Consider the following 25,129-nt stretch of genomic DNA (forward strand, 5'->3'; position numbering starts at 1 on the left):
CAGGTGAGACCTGAACAGCACACATTGTTAACGTAGTTTAAACTAAACTCATTTAAGCCTTTCCAATTTAAACATTCAAGTGCAAGAAGACACAAGAGGACTCGCACGCGCTGTGAGAAGCACACGGAAAGCCGCGTCTCAGAGTATGAGACAACGACGTTTTGGGGGCCTAAAAACTCACGCTTTTGAAAGCGGGATTCAAAGTGCAAGGTTTTGAAAACGATGCTTTTACTTTCTCCATGTAAACAACAAAAATGTGAATTTGTGAAAACGGTGACGTCATGCGTATTACGTGTTAATGTTAATCGAACAATAAAGAAATCACTCACTGCTCTTGATTGATTAGCTTTTGTAACTTTAAAGATTAATCTTGATTTAATTTCTACAGTGAAGATTATATGCAGTGTTGTTTTACATTTGATTACTTTAAGTTCTGTACCTGACAACTACTGTTAGATACCTGAAAATTATTTGCTTATTTTCTTTTTTATTTGACAATAGTACAATAGTACTTTTTCCCCAGAACATGGCACATGCCGAACCTACCGAAATCGTGACCATAAAACCAAACTGTGAGTAATTTGAACAGTTACACCCCTAGTGGGTGTGTCTATGTACAAGTAAGTGTGTGTGTGTGTGTGTGTGTGTGTGTGTGTGTGTGTGTGTGTATATATATATATATATATATATATATATATATACATACATACATACATACATACATACATACATACATACATACATACATACATACATACATACATACATACATACATACATACATACATACACTCACACACAGTATCTTTTTTTTTTTTTTTTTTTAAGCTCATTTTTATTTTAAATCATTTAAAGTCATTTTGAGGCCCAGTGTTCCACTGGTTGAGAGCCACTGCTATGTACTGAATATTTCCTCTGAATATTCATTTCATCCGGAAACATTTACAATCAGATGTTTAATGCATTTTGAATGCTGTTATCTTTATCACATAATAATACATAACGATTATGACCACGTCTCATAATACTAACAAAAAATGTTGCATTCTTATTTTCAAGCACCATGTGGACAAATTTTGTCATCCACTTTCTAAACTTTTAGGATCAGAATTCAGTTCAGTAGAGTGTAGTTTTCGCTCTATTAAACATCCTAAATTTGTGTTGGGATTAAGCGCTCAAAAGAGGAGCGACAGCCGTATTTATCTGCGGTGTGTCAAAACTCATGGAGATGTCCCTCAGTGTGCTGGTCTAGAGAGCAGTGTTTGAAAGAAGCCCATGTCTCTTTAATTAAAGATATGTAAATGTGGCCTCAGCTGGATTACATTAGCTGGCGTGGCTTTGGTGGGGTGTAGAGAGTCAGAGCCCTACACCTAATCCAGACTAATTAAGGATTAATTACAATTGATGGGAGGCTTCCATCCCTGTGTGGAGGTCCTCACTGCAGTCTGTGACTAATCTAGAGCACTGGAGAAGGGATTTGAGCAGGGGTGATCTGTCAGAGTTTGCTCCGAGCTCCTTTCACTTTAAGCTTCTCTCGAGGGAGGGAGTTTCAAGTTTCTACGCATACCATTTGGATTGAGGCATTGGCCTTTTGTTAAGCTTCAATAATCTGTTTGTCTCACGCGAAGGTGTTAATACAAACTCGCTCTAGATGGACACACGGCTAGTTAGTGGGGATGTCTAAGGCTCAAATGTAGGGTCAGGGATTTGAACAAACCACTTACCCCAAGTATTAACCTTTGACGAGTAACATGTCTTAAACCAATTGCACTGCAGACTTGAATGATACCTTCAAAATTGATTGCGATATTACATTGCAAGCAGTTTAACATTACGATAAAAATGGGTGGGGAAAATCCTTAGACTTAAGTTGTTTTTTAAATAATTCGGAACGAAGTCTTTCATGCTCACCAAGGCTACAGTTATTTGTTCAAAATACAGTAAACCAGTAATATTGTAAAATAGTATTAAAATTTGAAATCATTTTAAAATATCATGTATTCCTGTTAAGGCTGGGCGATATGGCAGAATTTTATTAAGTTTAGTGACAACACAATGTTTACATGGTACAATGACTGGTACGCTACTGTTTTTATTATTGCTTGACACAAATTTCACAATTTCAATTCAATTCTTGTGATTTGATTCTGATCTTGATTCAATATCGATTCCTTTGGATAAATATTAGGTACAGTAGATACATGTTAATGTTTCTCAAAAAAAAAAAAAACCTAATGCTGTAAACATACAGAGCCCTGTCAGCTGGTATTATTATTAAAGGTCAAAAATAACATTTCAAATGAAATATAATGCGTTTTTTTATAATAACAACATTATAATATTTTAATTATATAGGTAAAAATATAATAAATATGTAATATAGTTATCATATTTAGCAAAATACTTCTCTCTATATCAATTTTTTTAAGTCCAACTAATGTGCTATGGTCATTAAATGGCTTTCCTGAGGTAAATGTAACGTTACGTGACGTATTGTTCTTGGACCTCTTTCCGCGGTTGAAAAACACTGATCGATCGTTTTTATTACATTTCAGTAAGTTGAACTGTATCTTTCAAATTCCCCATTGATCATTCTTGTTTATTTACTATTAACTAGTAGTAAAGAGTAGCAGATGATCGGTTCACGTGCCGCTTGAACTGAGATCTGTCAGCGATCTGTCACGTCACATTTACAAGCCCCAAAACAGTGTTTATTGTTTGATTTAGTAATTAAATTGACAGAATCTGAAAGCTGAAAATTTGTTTCATATCAATAGTAACCTTCTCTTTCTTGTCTGCCGGTGTCAGTGTCCTCTTTGCTTTGCGATTTTTTTTTTTTTTTTTTTTTTTTCCCTGCGTGAGAAAATGGATGTGTGGCGTGAGAGTCTCACGGTGAATTCGTGAGAGTCAGAGCCATAAAGAGAAAGAGTTGCGACACTCCCATAGACCTCCGTTGTAAATAATGGCGGCGCTTTTAACCGCCCACTTCCGGGATTTGAAGAGCGGAATAGTTCTAAACACTGTCATTTTGGCGTTGGACCCCATTCACTTACATTACTGCGTGTCGAGTTGTTCTAGAGTTAAGATGTTGAAATATCGACCTCTTTTGAATTGTCAACTGTCTATTTTGTTTCAGAGGCCCTTTGCGATGCTTATACTGGTCTTCACTTGTACATGCACAGCATAATTATTTATATTTTATGTTAGTTGTTTCAACCAATTTTCAAGCACTGCCTGCTAACTTAGCTAGTTAGCTAGCGCGACTTCGTCAGTTAAGAGTTCGGTAATGCATCGCTGCCACCTTTATAGCAACTTTTATTCAATTTAATTTTTTGGGATATACTAACTTTTCATTATGTTTTATTGTCTTGAGTGAAGCGGCTTGTGAGAACAATGCTGGACCTCTAGGATTGTTATGGCCATCACCAGTCCTGTCTGTTTCATGGATCACCTGCCCCTGGTTTTTGCTTTTCTTTTTCACACAAGCACACCTTTTTTGTTGTCTGTCATTGTTTAATAAAAATAGTTTATTTGAAAACCTTCATTTGTATCAGCAATGCTTAAATTCGTTTTTAATCTGTTATAGTTTTGATAATGTGTATGGCTTAATATTAAAATAATATTCTTAGTCTTAACATGATAATGTTTCACGTTGTGGTCCTGGGGTGGCCACTTTCATCAGAAGAAGTGAGCTAGCTTGAGCGAACTCTGAACGGACCGCCACGGCAGACCTCTGCGTGATCACGAAGGTAGGCTAATGGCTGAATCAAAATTTATACGCAAAATCACGTGAATCAATAGCCTAATACAGCCCAGTTGTGCTAAAATAAATATCACGAGAGACGTCCATCATCAGATGAATGATATGGAAAAGTTAAGTTACAGCCGCTAAAGCCAGTGCTACTACCCATGCGAACATGAACAAGCTTTTCCCTCCAAAAATATAGCCTAAAACTTGTCTCCAAATGCAAAACTGACATTAACAAAATGCAATAACAGCTGAAAAAGTACTTGGGGTGTGTTTTATTTTATATTTACCGTTCAATAATGCAATCGCTGCTGTCTGTCCCATAGAAGAACATGACAGCCAGCGTATGTTTTAGAACTATTGGGGCTTACATGAACCACGTGACAGCCATAGCGGCGACATCAAAGAGTGTCGCAACTCTTTCTCTCTATGGCTCTGGTGAGAGTTGGCAGCCCTGATGATTCAGTTTGTAAGACTGTAGGCTGTTTTTTGGTGGACATTTGAGTCGAAAGTTCAAAAGCAGCATTTATTTGAAATATAAATCTTTTGTAATATTTATGTGTTTACTGTGATGTGGTCAATTGAATGTGTCCTTGCTGACCCCAAACTTTTGAACACTAATGTACACTGAAAGAGACCATATTTAAGACTATCATTGAGGATCTTTTGGCTAGTAAACAACCATCTAAAATACCTTTGCAACTTCATAACATGTGTAAAACAACTCAGAAGTTTCAATCTGGTTTGCGTCATTACCCATTCCTCCCCCTCCCCCTTTCTTCTCCAACATATCCTGTCCTCTTTTCACTTTCCTATAAATAATAAAAGGGCAAAAATTACATTAAAAATGTAGTTTTATGGTTGCATGAAGAGCACTAGGTGATGCAGTTGAATGCTTCAGACTCCAGCGCTGCAGCTTGTGGTAGTCTCGTCGTCTTACTTGATCATGCTGTGCCATTCACCTGTACACACATGGTACAATGCAGTGCTCTGTCTGTGTGTCTGTCAGCCTGAGCTGCAGTGGGCGAAGGTTAGTTTACACTCCCCCTCAGTGCAGCCAGCCGCCACTCTCCCCGGCCCTGTTTGCCTCTGTCATATTTCTCGTTCGCTCGTTATAAATGGGAGCTGCGCCTCTGATCTATTGCTTAATTGCCACCTAATTTGCATAACAGTGCAAATTAACGACCTCTCAAATGAGCGTTCATTTTTCACAAGGTCTTTAGGAGCTCCTTAAGAGGCGGTGCTAATTAGCACAGGAGGCAGCTGCGCTGATGAGCCAGGGAAAGCGCGCGAGAGGGGGGCGTGTCGCTAGGACGAATCGCCACAGCAACAGCCTTCTTCCTCCTCCTCTTCCTCCCGGAGTGAAGTCATCCGCAGAGGCTTCTTTTGTCCCCTGTGCGATGTTTCACCTGACCGTGTCGAGCTCGCGGAGGTGGGATGGTGTGTGTTCTCACCTGCGTGATCTTGTTTGACCGGTCCCTGCGTGCCTAGCGAAGCCTGTTGTACCGCCGCTTGGGTCTATGAAACGCTAGTTGAGTTAATTAAGAGCTGATAAATGACAAGTTGGAGCAGGCGGCGTGTTTGCCTAAGGTAGGAGCGCTGTTCACACCCTAATCACATCCTCCTGTGTTGACGCTGACCAATGGCCGCTCCTCACAGGGTGTGAACGCAGGTCTGCGCGCATGTCAGAGGACGAGCCACCAGGTGCGCGCCACTGGGCGCCGATAAATAGGCCCCGCAGACGCTGCTTAACCTGAGCTGCTTACAACAGGAACATACTGGTGGATTTTGCAGCTTTATACCACCTTGGCACTCATTCAAGATGCCCTCTCGTAGTTTCTCTCGAGAAACCTTCACAAATCCCGCCACACTGTACTCCGACACATTCTCTGAAGTGTCGTCATGTTCGATTTCTTTTGGTTTCTGTAAATGAACTTGTCTCTGGTCGTGTGGCGTGTGGAGGTTAAGTTGCTTAAGTGATTTTGCTAATTTTCTCAGAACCATTATCCCTTATAGCTTACCAGCACTATGCACTGGCTGTCCGTAAGCCTGTTATTTAGGTTGTTTATTCAGCGCTGATTCTAACGTTAGCGCTTGTTGTGGGCTCTTTTACTAGCTTTTACCCACAACACAGCTGCAGGTCTTCATAATGCAAGTTGGAATGCGACTTACATTTTTATGTGCTTAAAAAGCTCTACGTTTACTCGGATTGTTATTCCTGTAATGCAGCACCGTTTGAACTCCAAGTTTAATATGCATGTGTTATAATTTTAGGAAGCATTTCTATAAGTTTCAGAAATGGGCTTTGGTCAGGCTCATGCACTTAATAAATGAACAGTGCATAACCAATTCAAGATGTTGAGGGTCTTACAGTGAGCTTGGGTGAGGGAGTCATCTTGAGTTATATTTTGTATTTATTTTTATATTTTTATGTTGATTTGTCACTTTATCACCAACTAATACCATAAAACATCAGTTAAAGGAATATTACAAAAGTTTATGAAATAAAAATTGATATTGAGGAGGCAGGGGAAAAACGTACTCTACCGTCAGTAAGATATATATATATTTTTTAATGTTTTTGACTCTTATGCTCACCAAGGCTGCATTTATATGATTAAAAATACAGTAAAAAATGTAATATTGATGAAGGCTGATTAGCCGCAACGCCTTGGTGTGCCGTTGCTTGTCACCTGTTTTTAAAATACCTAAGCCGTGAAGGAATAAAGGCTTTTTATATTTTTCTAAACAATTTACTCAAGTGCCTCGAATTGTTATTTTTATGAGCTGAACCATCCCTACGCCAAAAGAGCACCGGGATAATAAATGTACACCCCGCACAGCACTTTTTGCATTCCTTGTTTTCAATAACTGTTTTGTATTTGAATATATATTAAATGTTATTCATTCCTGTGATGGCAAAGCTGATTTTTGAGCATCATTAGTCCAGTCCTCAGTGTCACATGATCCTTCAGAAATCATTCAAATATGATGATTTTGATGCTTAATAAACATTTATTATTATCAATGTTGAAAACAGTTGTGCTGCTTAATATTTTTGTGGAAATAACTTTGGATAATTTCAAAACGATAAGGTTCTTTTGTAACCTTTATCTTTACTTACTCTTTTGATCTATTGAATGCATCCTTGCTGAGTATTAATTTCATTAAAAACAACTTTTGAAAAGTAGTGTATAAATTGACACTAATAAAACAATATTATAATATTTTTATAGATTGGAGAAAGAATAAAATTGAATATTTGCACTGTACATTAAGACATGCTTGTGATGTGGACCTGAAAGCGTATTGCAAAGCAGGAATGACCCTCGTATTTCACTTCGACTAATGGCACTGCAGTCGTTTTTGTTTTGAAGATACATTCTCCTTATTTACATCCCACTTAGCTCTCAGGTTAGCATGTTTGTTTGCGTCCATGTGGGCGTGCTTTTCAGCGCGCACTGATCCCTCCCCCGTCGTGTTCGCCTTCCTCCTTTTGATTTATTGGCTGTTGCGGTCAGAGCGTTGTCATTTCCTAAGTGTCGCCCCACACTCGTTTGCAGCCCACCGCGATCATCTTCAACTCGTCCAAACCCTTCCTTACCCGTTCTCTCGCTCTCGGCCTCGGCCTCCCTGCCCCCTCTATTTTTTTCCATCTCCTGCTCGTTCTGTCTGCTCTCCTCCTCGCTGTTTTATCTCCTCCTGTGACTCCTTTTTGCAGTTTTCCCCCCACAATTCTCCTCTTTTCTCTCCTTACCTTCTCTTCCCCCCTTCTGCTCCCTCGCGCTCTCCCAGTGAAAGGCTGAGAATACCCAAGGGAGCTGATGCAATTAAAATGCTAATCCTGTCTGTCTACAGAGAGTGGTAGAGGGGGGGCTGACAGCATGAGGGATTGCGGCTCACATGGAGAACTCGACTGAAATGGAGAACAGAGGATGGGGGGAGGTGGCTGGGGGCACGGAGAGAAAAGGAGGCGGGGTATGACGGGAGAGCGGCCCAAGCCAGAGGAGGAGGGAGGGTGGGTGAACGAGAGAGAGAGAGAGAGAATGCGTTAAGAGGTACAGAGAAAAAGACAGACGAGGCCCGAGCAAAGGCAGCCAACACAGCCGTGATGGACTGTTTCTCTAGTAATGCAAAGAAAATGGCAGCATTAATGTACTGCTTCCAGCAGTGAACACAATACCTTTGTCTGCGCTTAACTCGTCACCTGTGCCGTACCTGGCCGCGTTCTGCGCCTGATTATGTATGCAGTCGAACCCAGCTGGGCGCTCTGAATATTTCATACGACTCGCCAGCTCTGTCTGCTAACGCCTGGACGGCTGCTGGCTTTTTCCACTCGGCCCTTTGCGCTTTTTTCCTGCCTGCACGTTTTTTCACCGATCCTTTACAAATGAGGGAATTCCTCCCTTCGAACGGGAGGGGCGCGCATTGGCGTCGATCATTCATAAATTTAATGGAAGGATATTAGTGCAACTTGGACAGATGCAGCGCATTAAAATGTACATTATCTCATTAGCATGGCGGTGTGTTTGTATTAATGAAGTGTGCTAATTGAAAGATTTAACAGGCTGGCTTTATTAATCTTCTTAAAGCCGTACAAACATTAAGATGCAGTGGCTTTTCTGGTTAATATGGTGAGGATTCAGAATGTGGCTGTAAGCGTTTACCGCCAAGCTATTATAAAACGTATCCAGCCGTAGTGAAATCGCCACGTTATTCGTGGATACATTATTATGGGTTTTAAAGTCAAGGTTGGTAATAAATTGAAATATAAAGGGGTGTTAGAAATTTAAAGGGGTCCATATCATCTAGTGCCGAATGTTGTGGGTTATTTGTGTAATTATCAGTAATCACAGCTTAATTGAGATAATTAGGCTGAAGAAAAGGCTGTATGCTTGAGGGATTCGGCTGGAGGCAGAGCTCGTAATGGATATTGTGGGTGATACTCTTTAGGGAGGTGGTAAATTTCACTCTATTGATTGTGGGGCTGTGGTCGTAAAAACAACAACCCTCCCCTCACCCATCATACCACACACACACACACACACACACACACACACACAAACACACACACACACACACGGTGAGTCTGGGGCACAATCCAGGACAACAGAGGTGCATTTTGAGTTTTGGCCAGACACATTACACATGCACGTATTACAAGCGTACATTTTGTTACAATGGCACTTAACAAACCTAAACTCTTCAGGACAGTAATGTCATATTATATGTACTATTAAACCTAATGTGATTGATAGCTAGCTATAAACATGTCTACAGTTTAACTATCTTTCTATCTGTTTTCCAACTGTTGCTCTGACCTGAAAATGGTTGACGTGAAAGGGAAAACTAAGAGGCAGAGCACCATAGCACTCTTTGTGGCAATTCTGTGAATGCCTTACAAAAATTGTAATAATTGTTGAAATAATTTACCACTAAAATTAATGATACTGTTCAAAGAGTGTGTATGTATGTGTGTGTGTGTGTGTAGATAGATAGATAGATAGATAGATAGATAGATAGATAGATAGATAGATAGATAGATAGATAGATCTATTTTCGTCTCTTTTATTTTATTTTAATAATTTAAATAATTATTGAAATAATTTACCACCAAAATGATTTTTTTTAATAAAAAGTAAAAAAAAAAAAACAGATTTGTCAACAGATTTGCTTTTCTCTCTTTTGTTTTATAAATATTGAAATAATTTACCACCAGAATGAATGACGAAGAGTTTAATAGAAATACAAAAACAGATTTATTTTTCTCTTTTTTTGATTATAATTATTGAAATAATTTACCACCAGAATGAATAGAAATTTGTTTTTCTCTCTCTTGTTTTATTAGAATAGTCATTTAAATATATTTATTGAAATGTACTGCTAGAATGAAAATGCAGAGTTTGAAGCTTTTAATAATAAAAAAAATCAAATATAATTAGTTTTTTTGTTTTACAGCCTAAGCAGGAAGAGTCAAATGAATGCATGAAATCTTATTGCATGAGTGTTATTCTCTATTGTCCCTGTAATAAATAGTGTGCCTTCATAGCGCACATGTAAACAACATTATGCTCACACTTTGTTGGTGTTAGTCACAGAAATGATCCTAGATCCTAGCCGAGTTCACTTTGAGTCAAACTTAAAGTGTTCTTCCTTTTTGTTTGACTTTGGGGAGTTTTGCTGGCTGAAAAAGAGAGAGGTAAAGAGGGAGGGATGGTGAATCGGGGTCATTAGTTCAGGCGGCTGGGTCTGCTGCATTCCTGAGCTCGGAGAGGGGGAGAAATGAAAGATGGAATGTGACTTGGAGAGAAAGAAAGAGGGAGGACCTGAGTGGAGGGACCCTGAAGGGGCAAGAGAGAACAAGAAAAAAAAGAGCGCTTGCCAAGGGAAAGAAAAAGTTTTCAAAAAGTACGAGGGGGAAAAAAAGAGGGAGAGCTGGAAACAAATTCTGTGCTGTTATTGGGGGAGGGTAAGAGCTGAAGTCATTAAATGTGTTATCAGTTAAAGGGAGGATGGGAAATACAGCTTTGATTTCAGCGGGGATGGTACAGACAGAACATCCACAGATCATTTCCAACAAATGGCCTTTTATTTGCACTGTTTGTGTTTTGAAAGTTTCTCACTCCTTCAGTTCACAAACAGAACAAACCCAACACACTAGTGCAGGCACTATTGGATCTACTCAGATGAATCACATCTGGAGCGGACACCCTAAATATCTACTGGAAATGCACATTGAGAGATTCCCTTGAGTAATGTTAATAGTTTGGTGAATCATCATTTATTCACTCAATTGCCTGTTGTTTCAATTGCCTGTGATTTGTTTTTTTTCTTTTTCTTGCCTGCTTGAAGTTCAAAATGACACATTTAGCAGAATGTCCAAGCTTTTTTCCTCCCCATACAATGAAAGGGAATGGTGTTCACGACTGTCCCTGATTCTCATCCACTTTTGCTGTAGAGAAATGGAAGCTTGGATATTCTGCTAAATGTCTCCTCCAAAAAGAAAGCTTTTCAGGTTTGGAAAAGGGTGAGTGAATGATGACAGAATGTAGTTTTTGGTGAACTATCCCTTTAACCTTTCAGAAAGAACAATGGAAAAAAAAAAAAAAAAAAAATATATATATATATATATATATATATATATATATATATATATATATATATATATATATATATATATATATATATATATATATATATATACATATACATATACATATACATGCATACATGCTCACTTGTGAAATACCTGTTATTTTTAATACAGATAAACCTTTTCTATATATATAGGCCCTGTTTACACCTGGTATTAAGATGTGTTTTGGGTCGATTGGATCACAAGTGGACGACAATAAATACAGATGTAAACGGCGTCTAAAACGTTTTGAGCTTGTACCTTTCTAACACTTCCAGAGGAAGTCAAAAACACATTAGACCGGAGTGCTTTCGTAGTGTAAACGCTCATGTGGTCGAAACAGCCGAGAAAAGACCGTCTGCCCTCTGCATACTGACCTAATGAGTAAACATTATGGGAAGTGCGCTAGCCAGATGGAAAGTTTGCTTTGAAGACGAAAAACGTACCAAGCACGATGTTCTCTCACCATTCCTGATTTCTAACACACACTCGCAACGTTCTGCTGGTCTTGCGACTGTCAGAGCAGAAACAAAAGCTGATGCTCTCCGTCTGTTTTTCCATCGTCTCCGGTCGTGTTCGGATGTAAATTGCATTTTATTTTGTCGATTAGATCGAAAGATCTAAAAAAGCCCATACATTTACACGCCCATAGACCCTCTTCTCAAAGAAATCAGTGCAGAAGTGGTTGAAAGTGGACAAAAGAGATGGATTAAAACACCAGGTGTAAACAGGTATGTTTCCCTCGTCTACTTGTGATTCGATTGACCAAAACGCATCTTAATACCAGGTGTGAACAGGGCCTTACTTAGAAAGAAGACATTTTATGTGAATTGATGTGGAATTGGTATTTCTAGCACAGTCTCGCAAACCACTAAGACTTTGTGAAACTGGCCTAGGGAAAGACAAAGACCCTCTGGCTCATGTTTTTCTGTAAGTTATCTTTATTACACTTTGCCCTCAGTCACTGCCCGGCCCTACGTGTACATATGTACAGGAGTGTAGACTGTGCTCGTATGTGTGAGCGATGGGCCCATAGCAGGAAGTTGACAGAGGTCTTGTTTTAATTCAGTGCCGGAGAGGTGTGTACTTATGGCTGCTTGTGCTTATAGTGACAGCACATGCTCTCCTATTATTGGACCCCTGCCACTGAGGTACCATGCTGCCCTCTGCTGGCTGAACCACAAATTGCACACTTAATTTGGAAGTACTACCAGTTTCTGTGGCATAGGGAATGAAATACCATTAATTCAACATGGTGGGATGTGACCAGTTTCTGAAAGCTCAGTTTTGTCTTCTGCAGTGCTGAGCATCAGAGGCGTACAGGAGGAGGACCCCCCGGACCCCCAGATCATGCGTCTGGATAACATGCTGCTGGCCGAGGGTGTGTCTGGGCCCGAGAAGGGTGGCGGATCAGCGGCAGCGGCCGCAGCTGCAGCGGCGGCTGGAGGATCACCCAACGACGGCAGCATCGAGCACTCCGACTACAGAGCCAAACTCGCACAGATCCGCCAGATCTACCACTCCGAACTAGAGAAATATGAACAGGTGGGAATCCGACACCTACCTGGCCCTTGTGAATTGATTTCAGAAAGTATTTGTGGGTTTGTGTAATTTTTTTGGTGGAGTGATAATGGGAGGGAAGTTATAATATCCTGCAGATAATTATATTTTCTAGAAATGTTTTATTTCTTATTTTTGCACTACCCTTCAAACGTTTGGAGTCGGTACGATTTTTTTTCTTTGAGAGAAAGGTAGGATGCATTAAATTGCTCAAAAGTGACAGAAATCTTTTGTAACATTATAATTGTCTTCACTATTTCAAATAAATGCTTTTCTTTTGAACTTTCTATTCATCAAAGAATCTTAAAATTTTAAAAAAAAAAAATGTATCAAGGTTCCTACAAAAATATTAAGCTGTTTTCAACATTGACGATAATAAGAAATGTTTTTTGAGCAGCAAATCATCATATTAGAATGATTTCTGAAGGATCATGTGACACTGAAGACTGGAGTAATGATGCTGAAAATACAGCTTTGCATCAAACTGATATTGATATTTTGATACATTTAAAATATGATATTTTGCAAAACCGTTTTTACTGTGTTTTTGATCACATTAATGCAGCCTTAGTGAGCATAAGAAACTTTTAAAAAATCGTACCGACACCAACATTTTTAACGTTGTGTATTTGTGCATGTGTAATGACCCTGCATTCTGTTTGATAACAGGCCTGCAGTGAGTTCACCAATCACGTGATGAACCTGCTGAGGGAACAGTCCCGCACACGGCCCATCTCACCCAAAGAGATCGAGCGCATGGTGGCCATCATCCACCGCAAGTTCAGCTCTATCCAGATGCAGCTCAAGCAGAGCACCTGTGAGGCCGTCATGATCCTCCGCTCTCGCTTCCTCGATGCCAGGTGCGTGTCTCTTTAGGATTGAGAAGTTAATTTTGGTGTCTTGTGCACTAGTCCACTAATTATTATTAACCTCGTATCAATGAAACACTCGCCTGATTTCTCCACTTATTCTGTCCTCAGACGTAAGAGACGCAACTTCAATAAGCAAGCCACAGAGGTGCTGAACGAGTACTTCTACTCTCACCTGTCCAACCCTTACCCCAGTGAGGAAGCCAAGGAAGAGTTGGCCAAGAAATGTGGGATTACTGTCTCTCAGGTAAGGCCACGCATGGGCTACCGCAAAATCTGGAATTTTGTAATCCAGCTTTCCAATAGTGGAGAGTAGGAAAAATACCTTAAATGTCCTGGAAAATAACTAGTTATTCTGCCCCATTTTTATCTTAACTGAACTATGCAACTTTAATGACATAATTTCTATATTTTATGAAAACCTTGTTAAAGTCATTAAAGTTAACGTTGCATCATGTCCATAATGCAGCTGCTAGCATCTGAGTATCAGGAAACAACACAAAAAGCATTTACAGATCATAATCTCTGCTTCATAATTTCCGTTCCAATGAGTAGTTATTGATGGTAACTATTGATGTTGCACATGTTGCAAAGATGAGCACTTTTTGCACGTATTACAGTGTCATCATTTACTCACCCACATATTCCAAAACCATACGCTTTTTTTATTTATCTTTGATAAACAAATGAAGATATTTTAGGATATTCTGTCCTCCATTGAAAGTCTACCCAACCAAACTTAGACACTTCACTACGTCCATAAAGAGATTTTACAAGTAATCCATATGAATTGAGTGCTTTTTATATGATTAACAGATTCCATTTAGGCTTTTATTCACATATAAACATTGTTCAACGCACATACATAGAGCACATCAAATATAGTAAACGGAAGCTCAAACTTGCTATCGTACTATCAGTTATAATATCTTCATTTGTGTTTCAAAGATAAACTAAAGTCTTATGGGTTTGGAACGACATGATGGTGAGTAATTGAAGAGAGAATTGTCCTCCTTTTTTTGTGATCTATCCCTTTAAGCACAACTGCAAAGTTGAGTTGTGAACTTGTGCTGTGTTCACATCATGACAGACTTAACGTAATTACAAGTTTCCTCACTTGTAATAACCGCTCATGTTTGTTGAACTCCTAATTACAAGTTAGAAACATTTTATGACAGCTCTGTCTCCTCCCACGTAACTGGTGTGAAGTCAAAACAACTAAAACAGCAACAGCTTTAAAAGTTAGTTGGCAACTTCTACACTTTTCTGTTTGATATGGGATTAGTGAGGACATTTTTCTAACAATAGGAGGAAACATTGCATCTAACGTTAGCTAGAGTTTGTGTGATCAGACAAGCTACAGTGATCATGTACAGCTGACATTAGCTATATGGATAGCTATCTACATAATGGCATAATGAAACATTTTGATGAAACCCGCCAATAAATACTGATTGTGTTACTTGATATCACACAAAATGGTTTTGCATGAAAGAAGTCTTATTCAAAGTTTCCAGTGTATGAAGCTATGGTGGAAATGAGGCATAGGAAGCACGGATACAGGGAACATTGCAAAAATATTAATAAAAACAATAATAGTTAGAGGTTGGTAAAAACTAAAGTTTCTATTATGCTCACCAGGGTTTCATTTATTTGACCAAAAATACAGGAAAAACGGTAATATTGTGAAATATTATTACAATTTAAAGTAACTGTTTTCTATGTTATATTTTATAAAAGGTAATGTATTTCTGTGATCAAAGCTGAATTTTCAGCATCATTACTCCAGTCTTCAGTGTCACATGATCCTTCAGAAATCATTCTAATATGAGGATTTGATGCTCAAGAAACATTTATTATCATAAATGTTGAAAACCGCCATTCTGCTAATATTTTTGTGGAAACTGTGGTGATTTTTATTTAATTTTTTTAGGATTTTTGGATGAATTCAGTTCAAAAGAACAGCATTGTGTGAATATACTTTATTTGAAACCAAAATGTTTTGTAACATCATAAATGTCAGTACTATCACTTTTGATCAACTGCATCCTTGGTGAGTAATAAGTATTAGTTTATTTAAAAAGCATTCTGACCTCAAGCAGTGAACAGTAAACTATGCAGTTGAGTGAACATTATGCAGTGGCATCTGAAGGACGGGCAGCGCTCTACAAATACATTTTCATGCAGCTGTTGAATTTCAGCATAGAGTAAAAGTTTATCTTGGGATAAGCTTGAATCTATGTCAGAATCATTCAAAGATGAATGAAAAAAATGAAAACCTTTTCTGTAGGACTGGGTAGTGTTTTATTAGTTGCAGTCCACTGTGATGAAATTGTTGCCTAATTGGAGTGGTTTCTCCTCAGGTCTCGAATTGGTTTGGCAACAAGAGAATTCGGTACAAGAAGAACATTGGTAAGTTCCAGGAGGAAGCAAACCTGTACGCCGTTAAAACAGCCGTGGACGCTGCCAATGTGTCGGCACATGCCAGCCAGGCAAACTCTCCAGCAACACCCAACTCAGGTAAAGTGCACAGCAGCCCTCCCATCATCTCTAGCAGACAGTAAAACCACACTGAGCTTATCACAATCTCACTCTCGCATTTCATCAGACTATTTTCTCACGCTACATCTCTCGTTTTCACTTCTGTTTCCTGTCGTCCAGTCTGTTCTTGTCTTCCCATTATAAGATCTTTCTTTGTTTTCCAGTCATACAGATAATGCTTGTTTGTTGGTATTTGCACTATGCACTTGCTGGGAATTAAAGATTTAGATGTTGTTTTTCTGGGTTGCGCTGCTGTAAAGTCGACCCGATTGTATCCAGGCAACAAATGTTTGGTAAACATCTGCAGGAAAAGCCGTCACGGATCTATTTTCTTTGGAACGGGGCGGTATAATGGTACACAACACCCGACAGCAGAAATGTTTATGAAGGGGTGTTGTTAGGCACAACTTGAAGCAGCGTTTAGTTTACAGCTATCAAACAATGTCGCAACATTAATAACGAATTGTATAGAGGGCAGTTGATGTGCGGTCACAGGTGTATATGTGTGTGTGTATATATTAAAACTGCTTCAAACGAGGTTCATTCAGGCAGAATTCATGGCCAAAGTGTTCATTTGTTATGAGTAATCTTGTCTTTTGTTTTGCATCCATCATGTTACAGAGAAAAAAAGGCTACTCATTTGATTACAATCAAAATAAAATGCTTACTAAAAAGATGTCTGTTAAATTATTGAAATATTAACTTAAAGGGATAGTTTACCCAAAAATGAAAATTCCCTCATTTACTCACTCTCATTTTAAGGAAAATAATCCATCTCTGTGAGTCCATATAATGCCATTGAATGGGTGTCGCTCGTTTTACGCTTAAAAAACCCCACACACAGCGATCATGACGGTTATCCATACGACCACAGGGGATGAATCAATGTCTTCTGAAACCAAACGGTAGGTGTGTGAAAGAAAAATACTTTTTCATATTTTTAAACTAAATCATTGCTTCCAGTCTACTGTCATACGAGCGTTCATGAGGGAGACGTCATGATGCGTGACGCAAGTGTGTTGTGTTGTGAAGTTAGTGCGAGAAATGACGGTCCTCTGTTTTCACTTCTCACGTGATCTTCACAACGCACTTACGTCATGTATCATAATGTCTCCCTCATGAACGCTTGTATGACAGTAGACTGAAAGCAATGATTTATGATTTAAAAAGTTACAAATATTAGTATTTATCTTACACAGACCATTCGTTTGGCTTCAGAAGACATTGATTCATCCACTGTGGTCGTTTGGATTACCGTCACGATCGCTGTGTGTGGTTTTTCAAGCGTCAAACAAGCGGGACCCATTAACTTGCATTATATGGATTCACAGAAGATGGATTATTTTCCTTGTGTTTATCTGAAGAAAGTAATTCCTATGCATCTGGGATGTCATGAGGGCGAGTAAATGATGAGAGGATTTTCCTTTTTGGGTCTCAAACTATCTCAGAGGACGCTTATTTTAGGTCAAATGGGTTTGGCTGAAAAAAGTTCTGGGAATCCCGTGATTTGAAGTATTTAATCAGAATTGGATTGTCGAAATATAGATAGACATGACCACATTGTTGTAAAATTATCATAAATTTTCCATCACGTTATATAAAGTAGCCTAACTCATGATGGTTTCGATCATGCCGCCCACTTAGCCTCTGGCCATATGAACATTCACTTTCATTTCTGGTTCTGCATGATTGTTTTCCTCTAAACCTGTGGCGGTAACCCCCTAAATATTTGTCTTTCTGTTGATAACTAACATAGCCTCTTTTCTTGGCTTTGCCTGAGTTATCAATGCTATGTTGGCTTCATGTTTGTCGTTTAATTTTCATATTCACATGTGACACATCCACACACACACACACTTGGTTAGTGTAGTTGAACCTCTATTTGCTCAGGAAGCAGAACGGAGAAGGTAGGTGATTTAACTTGGTATTGTCATTTTTAACAATTCTCCGTCACTACATACATTTCTTTTAAGCCTCACCTCCACATTTCCTGTTTTACATCCTGCAGCCAGCTTACCAACAATGCATTACATCATCTAGAGGAAGTAGGATGTTGAATTGTACAACTTCATGTAAAGGACCAGTCCACAAACATATACTTGATTGTTGCTTCCCGTTGTTCACCTGTTTTGTTCTGTCGTCTCTAGTCAACGTAAACAGTTGAACTGTTTATCATGGCAGTCTTGAATTTCGGAATGTGGCTTGTCCTGATTTTCATGTCTGGCTCAGCCACACACACACACCACTGTAGGCTTTTCCAAAACCAACCCGGGCAAAGTTGCGTGCCTGATCGGCTGCGTATATTGCCTGCAGGGTCATCTGGGTCGTACACCCTTTCTCACACAGGAGATGCCTACCTCGGGCTGCGATCACTCAACGGGGATGGCGTCAGCGTCACTCCCGCTGCGCAGCAGGTAGGCACTGAGGACGTCCCCTCAATGCCCTTCCTCTTCCTTACCTGCTCCCAGTGTAGTGCTCTCTTCCCCTCTCCTCAATGCTACAGCCCCAACCCATGACCATCCGCCTTAGCTCCCACCCCAGAGCGCCTCGGCTCAGTCGGACTCTTGGAGTCCTGAGCGTAGAGCTCTATCCTCCGCCATCTTCCCTGTGTGGCACCGCTCACTTTCATTTCTTCATCAGTCATCCACAGCCACGTCCTTTATCTACTTCCTGTTAAATTAATGAGTTTCATCAAGACCCCTTCAGGGCTCAACAGAAAGGATGTACTGATGCCCCGGAGCCACTGAGGGCGTTTTTACACTGCGGTCCGAGTTAGAGCGCGATTGTTCCCGCCGCCCGCCACAGTGTTGGTCTGGTTTCACACTCAACTTGATTCTATCGAACCCTGGTGCGCTTGCGTCCGTCTTACGTCATCACATGCACGGCTCATGATAGAAAACAGAACGCAGGTGGATATACTGTGTTTTTTATTAATTTGGTGAATCGCAGTTCCAGTACAATCAAACTCAGACTACCTCCTACAGGTAGTGTCGGGTTCGGTACCTCGCCGCTCTCCCATTACCAGTTTTTCATGCGAACAGTGTCCCGTTACAGAGTAAACTGCCAGTGTGAAAACGCCCTGAGAGAGTTTCAACGTAACAAAATCCTTAATTTTGAGTCCTGTGCATATTGGTCTGTTGACTTGGAGGCCATTCACACAGAACACGTCGTCTTTGTGAAAGATCTCTTAGACCACATTTACACTCACCCAATTGGTTTTTATTGTTGTTTTTATTTTCATGTGGAAAGGATCGGACCTTGTTTAAAAGTTTAAACGGCAACAAAAAAAACTTTTCACATCTGATTTTTGCCACTTTCAAATGTGCGTCTAACATAAATCCATATCTGATACGTGGTGATGTTCTAAACACTTATTTCTGATTCTACTGTTCATTTTTGATTCCCTCCCCCTCCCCCCCTCCCCCATCATTGCTATGTGACATTGACTAGGTCTGGTTTTAAAATCAAAAGAGGCACGAAATTGCTACTCCTCTTTATCAGTGTGAGCCACTAGAGAGCGAAGAGTGGATCACTTTACACAAGTGTCCCACTGATAGTGCAGCACAGATCAGTTTAGACGAAAAGAGATCGTTCACTCAAAAATGACAATTGTGTCATCATTTACTCACCCTCATGTTGTTTCAAACCCATAAGATTTTGTTCATCTTGAAACAATATTATTCTTTTTTTTCTTTTTCTTTTTTATTAAATCCATGCAACTTTTATGCTTCAAAAGGTCATAAAGACAACATAATCCAAGTTTAATCCAAGTCTTCTGAATAGACTCTAGCGCTTTATATGATGAACAGAGGCTTGAATTCACATATAAACGAAAATATTGACCATTTTCTTTTTTGAGTGAACTATTCCTTCAAAATAAATGTGAACAGATGGGACAACATGTCAGAATATCAGATGTGTGAGAAATACTAGAGAATGATGTAGATATGAGGCTGCATTGATGCATATTCAGACTCATTACACCTTTCAGTTTATTAAAGGTTGTATCAGTGATTTCAGGCCCAAACATAAATGATCACATTCATCTAATCTTTCCTAACGATCCGCTAGCTGCCCGCCCCATAAGCATGCCGTCAAAAAAACGCGTCTCTGTAGGCAGCCTAGGCTCTGAGGTCTGCACACAAAAACAGTTGGTTTCACCAACCACTCAAAACCAAAATAAATAGTGTTCCAACCAATCACCGACAGGGGTGGGTGTTGTGAGGTTTTCGCGTGCAGCCATGTATTTTGGTTTTGAGTGGTTGGTGAAACCAACTGTTTTTGTGTGCAGACCTCAGAGCCTAGGCTGCCTACAGAGACGCGTTTTTTGATGGCATGCTTATGGGGCGGGCAGCTAGCGGATCGTTAGGAAAGATTAGATGAATGTGATCATTTATGTTTGGGCCTGAAATCACTGATACAACCTTTAATATTTTATTTGTGGCATGTATCTTTCAACATAAATACGGCAAATCTTATGAATGTAATATATTAGCAGAGGTGTTTGGTGTTGAATTGTAGAGCTGTGATTTGTCCTTTGATACTCATGTGAAGTCTGTGTGCTACAGGTGGATATCCTGCACCGTGCTACACACCTGACGGCAGGCTATGAAGATCTGTCAGGAAGTCCTCTTTACACCCCACACCGTTTAGACGTGAGTGCAGCTCTTACACGCATACACACACTCTCAAGCAAAAAAAGAGAAATGGGAAAGGAAACCATTTGGGGTCTTTTTGTAGCTCTGCTTGTATGTTTCCTGTTTCTACATTAATAGTGCTATAGGAAGCTACTAGTGGTTAACACACATCAGTTAGCTGTATCTAGATGCTGTGTGTTCAGCTTAAGTGAGTTCAGTGTTGATTCAGATTCGTTGGAAAGATAATCAATTATTAAAGTAGTTTATTTCATCTATAAAGCAGTTCTGCTGATGTCGTCGACCAGCTCATTTCAGTTGTCATTCAACAGCATCAGTACAGTCATATCAATAATATTGTTGAATATTAAATGTCCTCAACTATGCAAGCCAGTGGCGACAGTGGCAAGTAATCCATAACTCCATCAGGTGACAGAGAAAAACCTTGGGGGAAACCGTGATGCATTCAGTCGTTTAAGTGCTTTACTATCACGTTTGATTCATTTAAATGCATCCTTGCTGAATTAAGTTTAACAAGAATCTTACTAATCCTAGACCATAGTGAATAATTTTTAGTATAAACAAGCAACATTTCCATATACCCAAGAACTCTTGAGAGAGTATATAATTTTTATAGGATTAAAAACCTGCTAATTAATGAATTGTTTTGCTGTGAGAATTCATGTTCAGATGTCTTCAGTGTCATTGCATGTTACCTTACCTATAACCATAGTGTTGTTGTGACTCTCTCCACAGGCTAACAACAGCTGGCAAGACAACACCAACCCTTCCTCCATCACCTCTCCACCAGGACCTCCTGGCAGCATCCACTCCGACACCTCCAGCTAATGCAGCTTACTCACACACACACACACGCACACACACAGCATCTCATCATCCAGTCTGGCCTGTTCTCTCCTGCTCACAGCTTTCGTCCTTCACTCTAGCAGATGTCAAAGGTCTTCCATAGTCCTCGTTCCTCTTTCTTCATGGTGTGCCAGGGTTCTTACGCTGAACCAGACTGACTGAAACACACACACACACACACACACACACACACGCACTCCTCTCGAGCAAAAGACGCAGAACGTCACATTTGCTGTGGATGAGTCTGATTAAACCACACATTCTCTTCAGCAGTCTTTGTGTGGAAAACACAAAGTCTTGGACCGTCTCCGCCCAACTCCACGTTACCTTTCCTGCTCCAACCTGTCATGATGGGGATTACGCAACAGCTCCCTCCTTGCTTGTACCAAAGTGCTGTCAACGGTTGTCGCACCTTCCGCTCGTCGAAGAACAACCTCAGACAACTGACCCATGAGAACGCCATTTAGCCTGCTTTTTAAATATGGTTTCCGATCGGTTTCATCGCTGCTTCAGCAAGCAAGACCGACTTTGCGAAGCGTTTCTCACAAAACAATCTGTCCCGCATTGTTCAACGTTGTGTTAAGCACAAATCCTATCAATCACACTTTGAGCTGGTGGTCGGATGGAGAGGAATCCATCTGTGTAAAGGTACGCCGGATATTTGAACACTTTACCTAGCTGATCGCAGAAGAGTTCGGTGTGAAAGGCCTTCAGCGGAGGAGACGAAGGGCGATTGATGTGCGGTCAGCGACTTCATGTTTCCTCACTACTTGTCCACTTTCTCAACAGATGTAAAAGAGATGTTGACATCGACCTTGTTTTTAATAGTTTAGCCAGTGTTTTAATTTTTTTTTTTTTCTGCCGCTTTTTCACCCCCACAAAGATGCACCAGCCACCAAATAAAAGACTCGACAGGAACTCGACCTTGTTTTGGGAAAGGATAGCTGGAGTATTTGTTTGGATTGGGACATGGGTGGGTGATTAGAACTATTTTTAAAGGGAAAGGAAAAAAAGATATTCCACTGTCTTCCATGCATGTAGGGTGTTGAGATGTTTTAGTGATTCCATTTAGCCTAACGTTTGTTTTTGTTTAAAAAAAAAAAAAAAAAAAGATACTATAAGAGGAGGGGGGTGTAAGTAACAGACCAAATAAACGAATGAACAACTCCAGAAACAAAAACGACACGTCGTACTGCCCAATCCAGCACTTCCAGCTGGCGTCTGGTTTCACTAGGACTTCCGTGGTATTTTATCGATCGCACGATTTCATAACAGGCATCCGTGACACACTGACCACCATACTCAAACCTTTCTGAGGAGGCCATAGCAGTTGCCAACCAATAATTCTGATACAGGGGAAGTGGAACGTGCTTGCTACAGATATCAAGGAGTTGTTTTGATTAGCCGTGCGCGCTATGGCCGCTCATGTTACTGTGTTGTGTGTACGGGTGTCTGTTTTATAAGGGTTGGGTTGTCTCGTCACTCACTCGTGCTTTTGAACTGATTGTATTGTACGTGCAATTGAAAGCACCTGTTCCTTGGTAAAGCATGCTGTCTTTTTTTCTTTCTTTTTTTTGTTGTTGTTGCCTACAATTTCACTAAACAAAGGAACTCTGTTTTTTGTTTTAATTTTGTTTGTTTTTTGTAATCAGTTAACATAGCCAAGCAACAAGGGCTTTTCTCCATTCAAATTTAACCAAAAATAAGCACTGGATGTGTTGTGATTTGAAACAGATGGACTAAAAGCTAGTAGAGGAACATCAAATGAATTTCTATTTACTTTTTCCAGACAAGACAGACAAGTTGTTTTTGTATCCCCGGGATTTGTTGGGGTTTTTTTTCTCCCCCCCCCCCCCCCCCCCCCCCCCCCCACCTACCTTTAGTCACGGAAGCACCAGGGCGTTTTGATAAATGAATGGAAATTCTATATATTACACAAAGGACTTAATAACATTGAAATGTAAATTGGGGTTTTGTTTATATGTACACATGGAAAAACAAACTCTGAGGAGCTTTTCAAGCTATTATTCAGATCATTGTGTCCTCTATAGATTACTGTTAGTTAAACATTTCACGAGGATATCTCCAACTAATGCTATTACTACACCAAATTTCTTTGTTTTCTTTTCTATCAGTCATCTATGGATGTCACTGTACAGATTGTGGAATGTTTCAGTGTATTTTCTCTTTTTGTATGCTTTTAATTTTTCTTGTTTTTTTTTTTTTTTATCGCTGGGGGTTTTGGATTCGCTCATGAGCAAGAGTAATATTTGTTAGTCTTTGTAATATTCATTTTAGCGTTTCAGTTACATTTCATTTGGATCGGGAGTCTGGAGTTATTTTCTTTTTTTGTGTGTGGTTTTGTCAGAGCTGGTTGCATTTGTTTGAGGTGCTATGAAAATTCCCTCACACTACTTTCAGACAACTACGAAACTGACAGAATAAGATGTTTTATTGGAGTACATGCATAAGCTATGTAACAGAATAACGAGTTTTAACACTACATATCTGGTAGATCTGGCTGTTGACATTCCTAAATGTCTTTTTTCCCCCTAAAGCGCAACCCATAACCTGTTTTAGTTGAGTTCAGTATCAGTTCACTGAACCGACAAACTGTTTGGATTGCCAATTTTGGGATTATGATCTGAGGTGGATTCCACAGCACCAAATCAAATGCCATCAGTGTTTTTTTTTTTCTCCTCTATTTTTATCATTATTTTACTAGAATTGTAGTACACTCTTCCTTCTGTATTTACCATTCTCTCCCTCCTCTCTACCTCTCCTCTCTCCATTTCACTTGTATATAAACCCCACCATTTTCAGACTTGGTAGTCTGTATAAACTCCTTTTATACCTCAACTTTAGAACTGTTCTAGTGAGAGAGAAAAAAAGAAATATGAGAAAATTGTAGTGTTCCTTATTAGAAAAACAAAAACTAATAAAATAATCTAGTGTGCTTTTGAGCCTGTAGTTTTTCCTTGTTGCTGTTCATTAAGGGTCTATTTGCATGTTACGATCGGTAAAATGATCTCGTTACGGCGGTTATGAATGAGTCTGCCATTTTCCAGCGTGCCAGCCGGTTTTCTCGCCGCCATGTCTGAATATTTATACGACACGAGGACAATAATATGAGGATCACAATAAATCAGACCTTTTCTCCTCATTTCAAATTGATTATGTGCTCTGTAAATGGGGAAATGAAACAAAGCCTACATTCTGCATAAAGTAAAATTAGAAACACTGCTAAACAAAACGGCATGAAATCAAGGTCATTGTTTTATTTGGCGGCCTTCTATATCAAAGCATCAGCGAGTCAGTAATTCATGGTCATTAGAACCGCGGTTTACTATCAATTACATTTTACGTTTCGTCTTGAAAAACATGTGCTGGTCTGTGCAAAAGTCACTTCCAAATGTGGTTGCTATTAAGATTGTTGTCGAAAGGTTGCTTGGTTTCTACACATTTGCATAATGCTTGCCTACTGGCTGCTTTGGCTCATCCACAAAGAACAGTTGGGTAAGTGATTTTGCAATGTCGACGAGACGCTCGCTGCATCTGAAATTGAAGACTTCCCTACACCAAAAGAGTAGTATTGGTGCGTTCAAGTCGCCCTGGGAAGTTTGCTTTTACGAGTTGGGAAGTCGTGTTTATGACGGCTGGTGCGTTGAAGTCTCTTTCATCGTAGCAATTGTGGCCGTGTATGTACCTTCTCTTAATACTACATAAAAATACAGCAAGGTTTTTAAACTGTACTTCTTGAAAATGAAGAACAGCA

The 25,129-nt window shown here is 39.7% G+C and overlaps 1 protein-coding gene across 4 annotated transcripts in view; it reads left to right on the forward strand.

Annotated features, from left to right (window-relative positions):
• The window catches only part of pbx4 (pre-B-cell leukemia transcription factor 4), a 38,470-nt gene extending 16,024 nt beyond the window's left edge, over window positions 1-22,446 (forward strand). For 2 of the 4 annotated variants that reach the window (XM_081387241.1, XM_081387240.1), the window contains 6 exons: window positions 12,184-12,428; window positions 13,113-13,303; window positions 13,424-13,559; window positions 15,676-15,832; window positions 20,422-20,508; window positions 21,244-22,446. In XM_081387241.1, coding sequence (XP_081243367.1) covers window positions 12,184-12,428; window positions 13,113-13,303; window positions 13,424-13,559; window positions 15,676-15,832; window positions 20,422-20,465 — 773 coding nt within the window. In that variant the 3' untranslated portion in view covers window positions 20,466-20,508; window positions 21,244-22,446. The remainder of the gene's footprint in view (window positions 1-12,183; window positions 12,429-13,112; window positions 13,304-13,423; window positions 13,560-15,675; window positions 15,833-20,421; window positions 20,509-21,243) is intronic. The other 2 variants (XM_081387242.1, XM_081387243.1) reach the window with 1 other exon arrangement.
• Window positions 22,447-25,129: the final 2,683 nt, after the last annotated feature.

Source organism: Scardinius erythrophthalmus, assembly GCF_964197995.2.
Source record: "Scardinius erythrophthalmus genome assembly, chromosome: 1".
Classification (NCBI taxonomy): Eukaryota; Metazoa; Chordata; class Actinopteri; order Cypriniformes; family Leuciscidae; genus Scardinius; species Scardinius erythrophthalmus.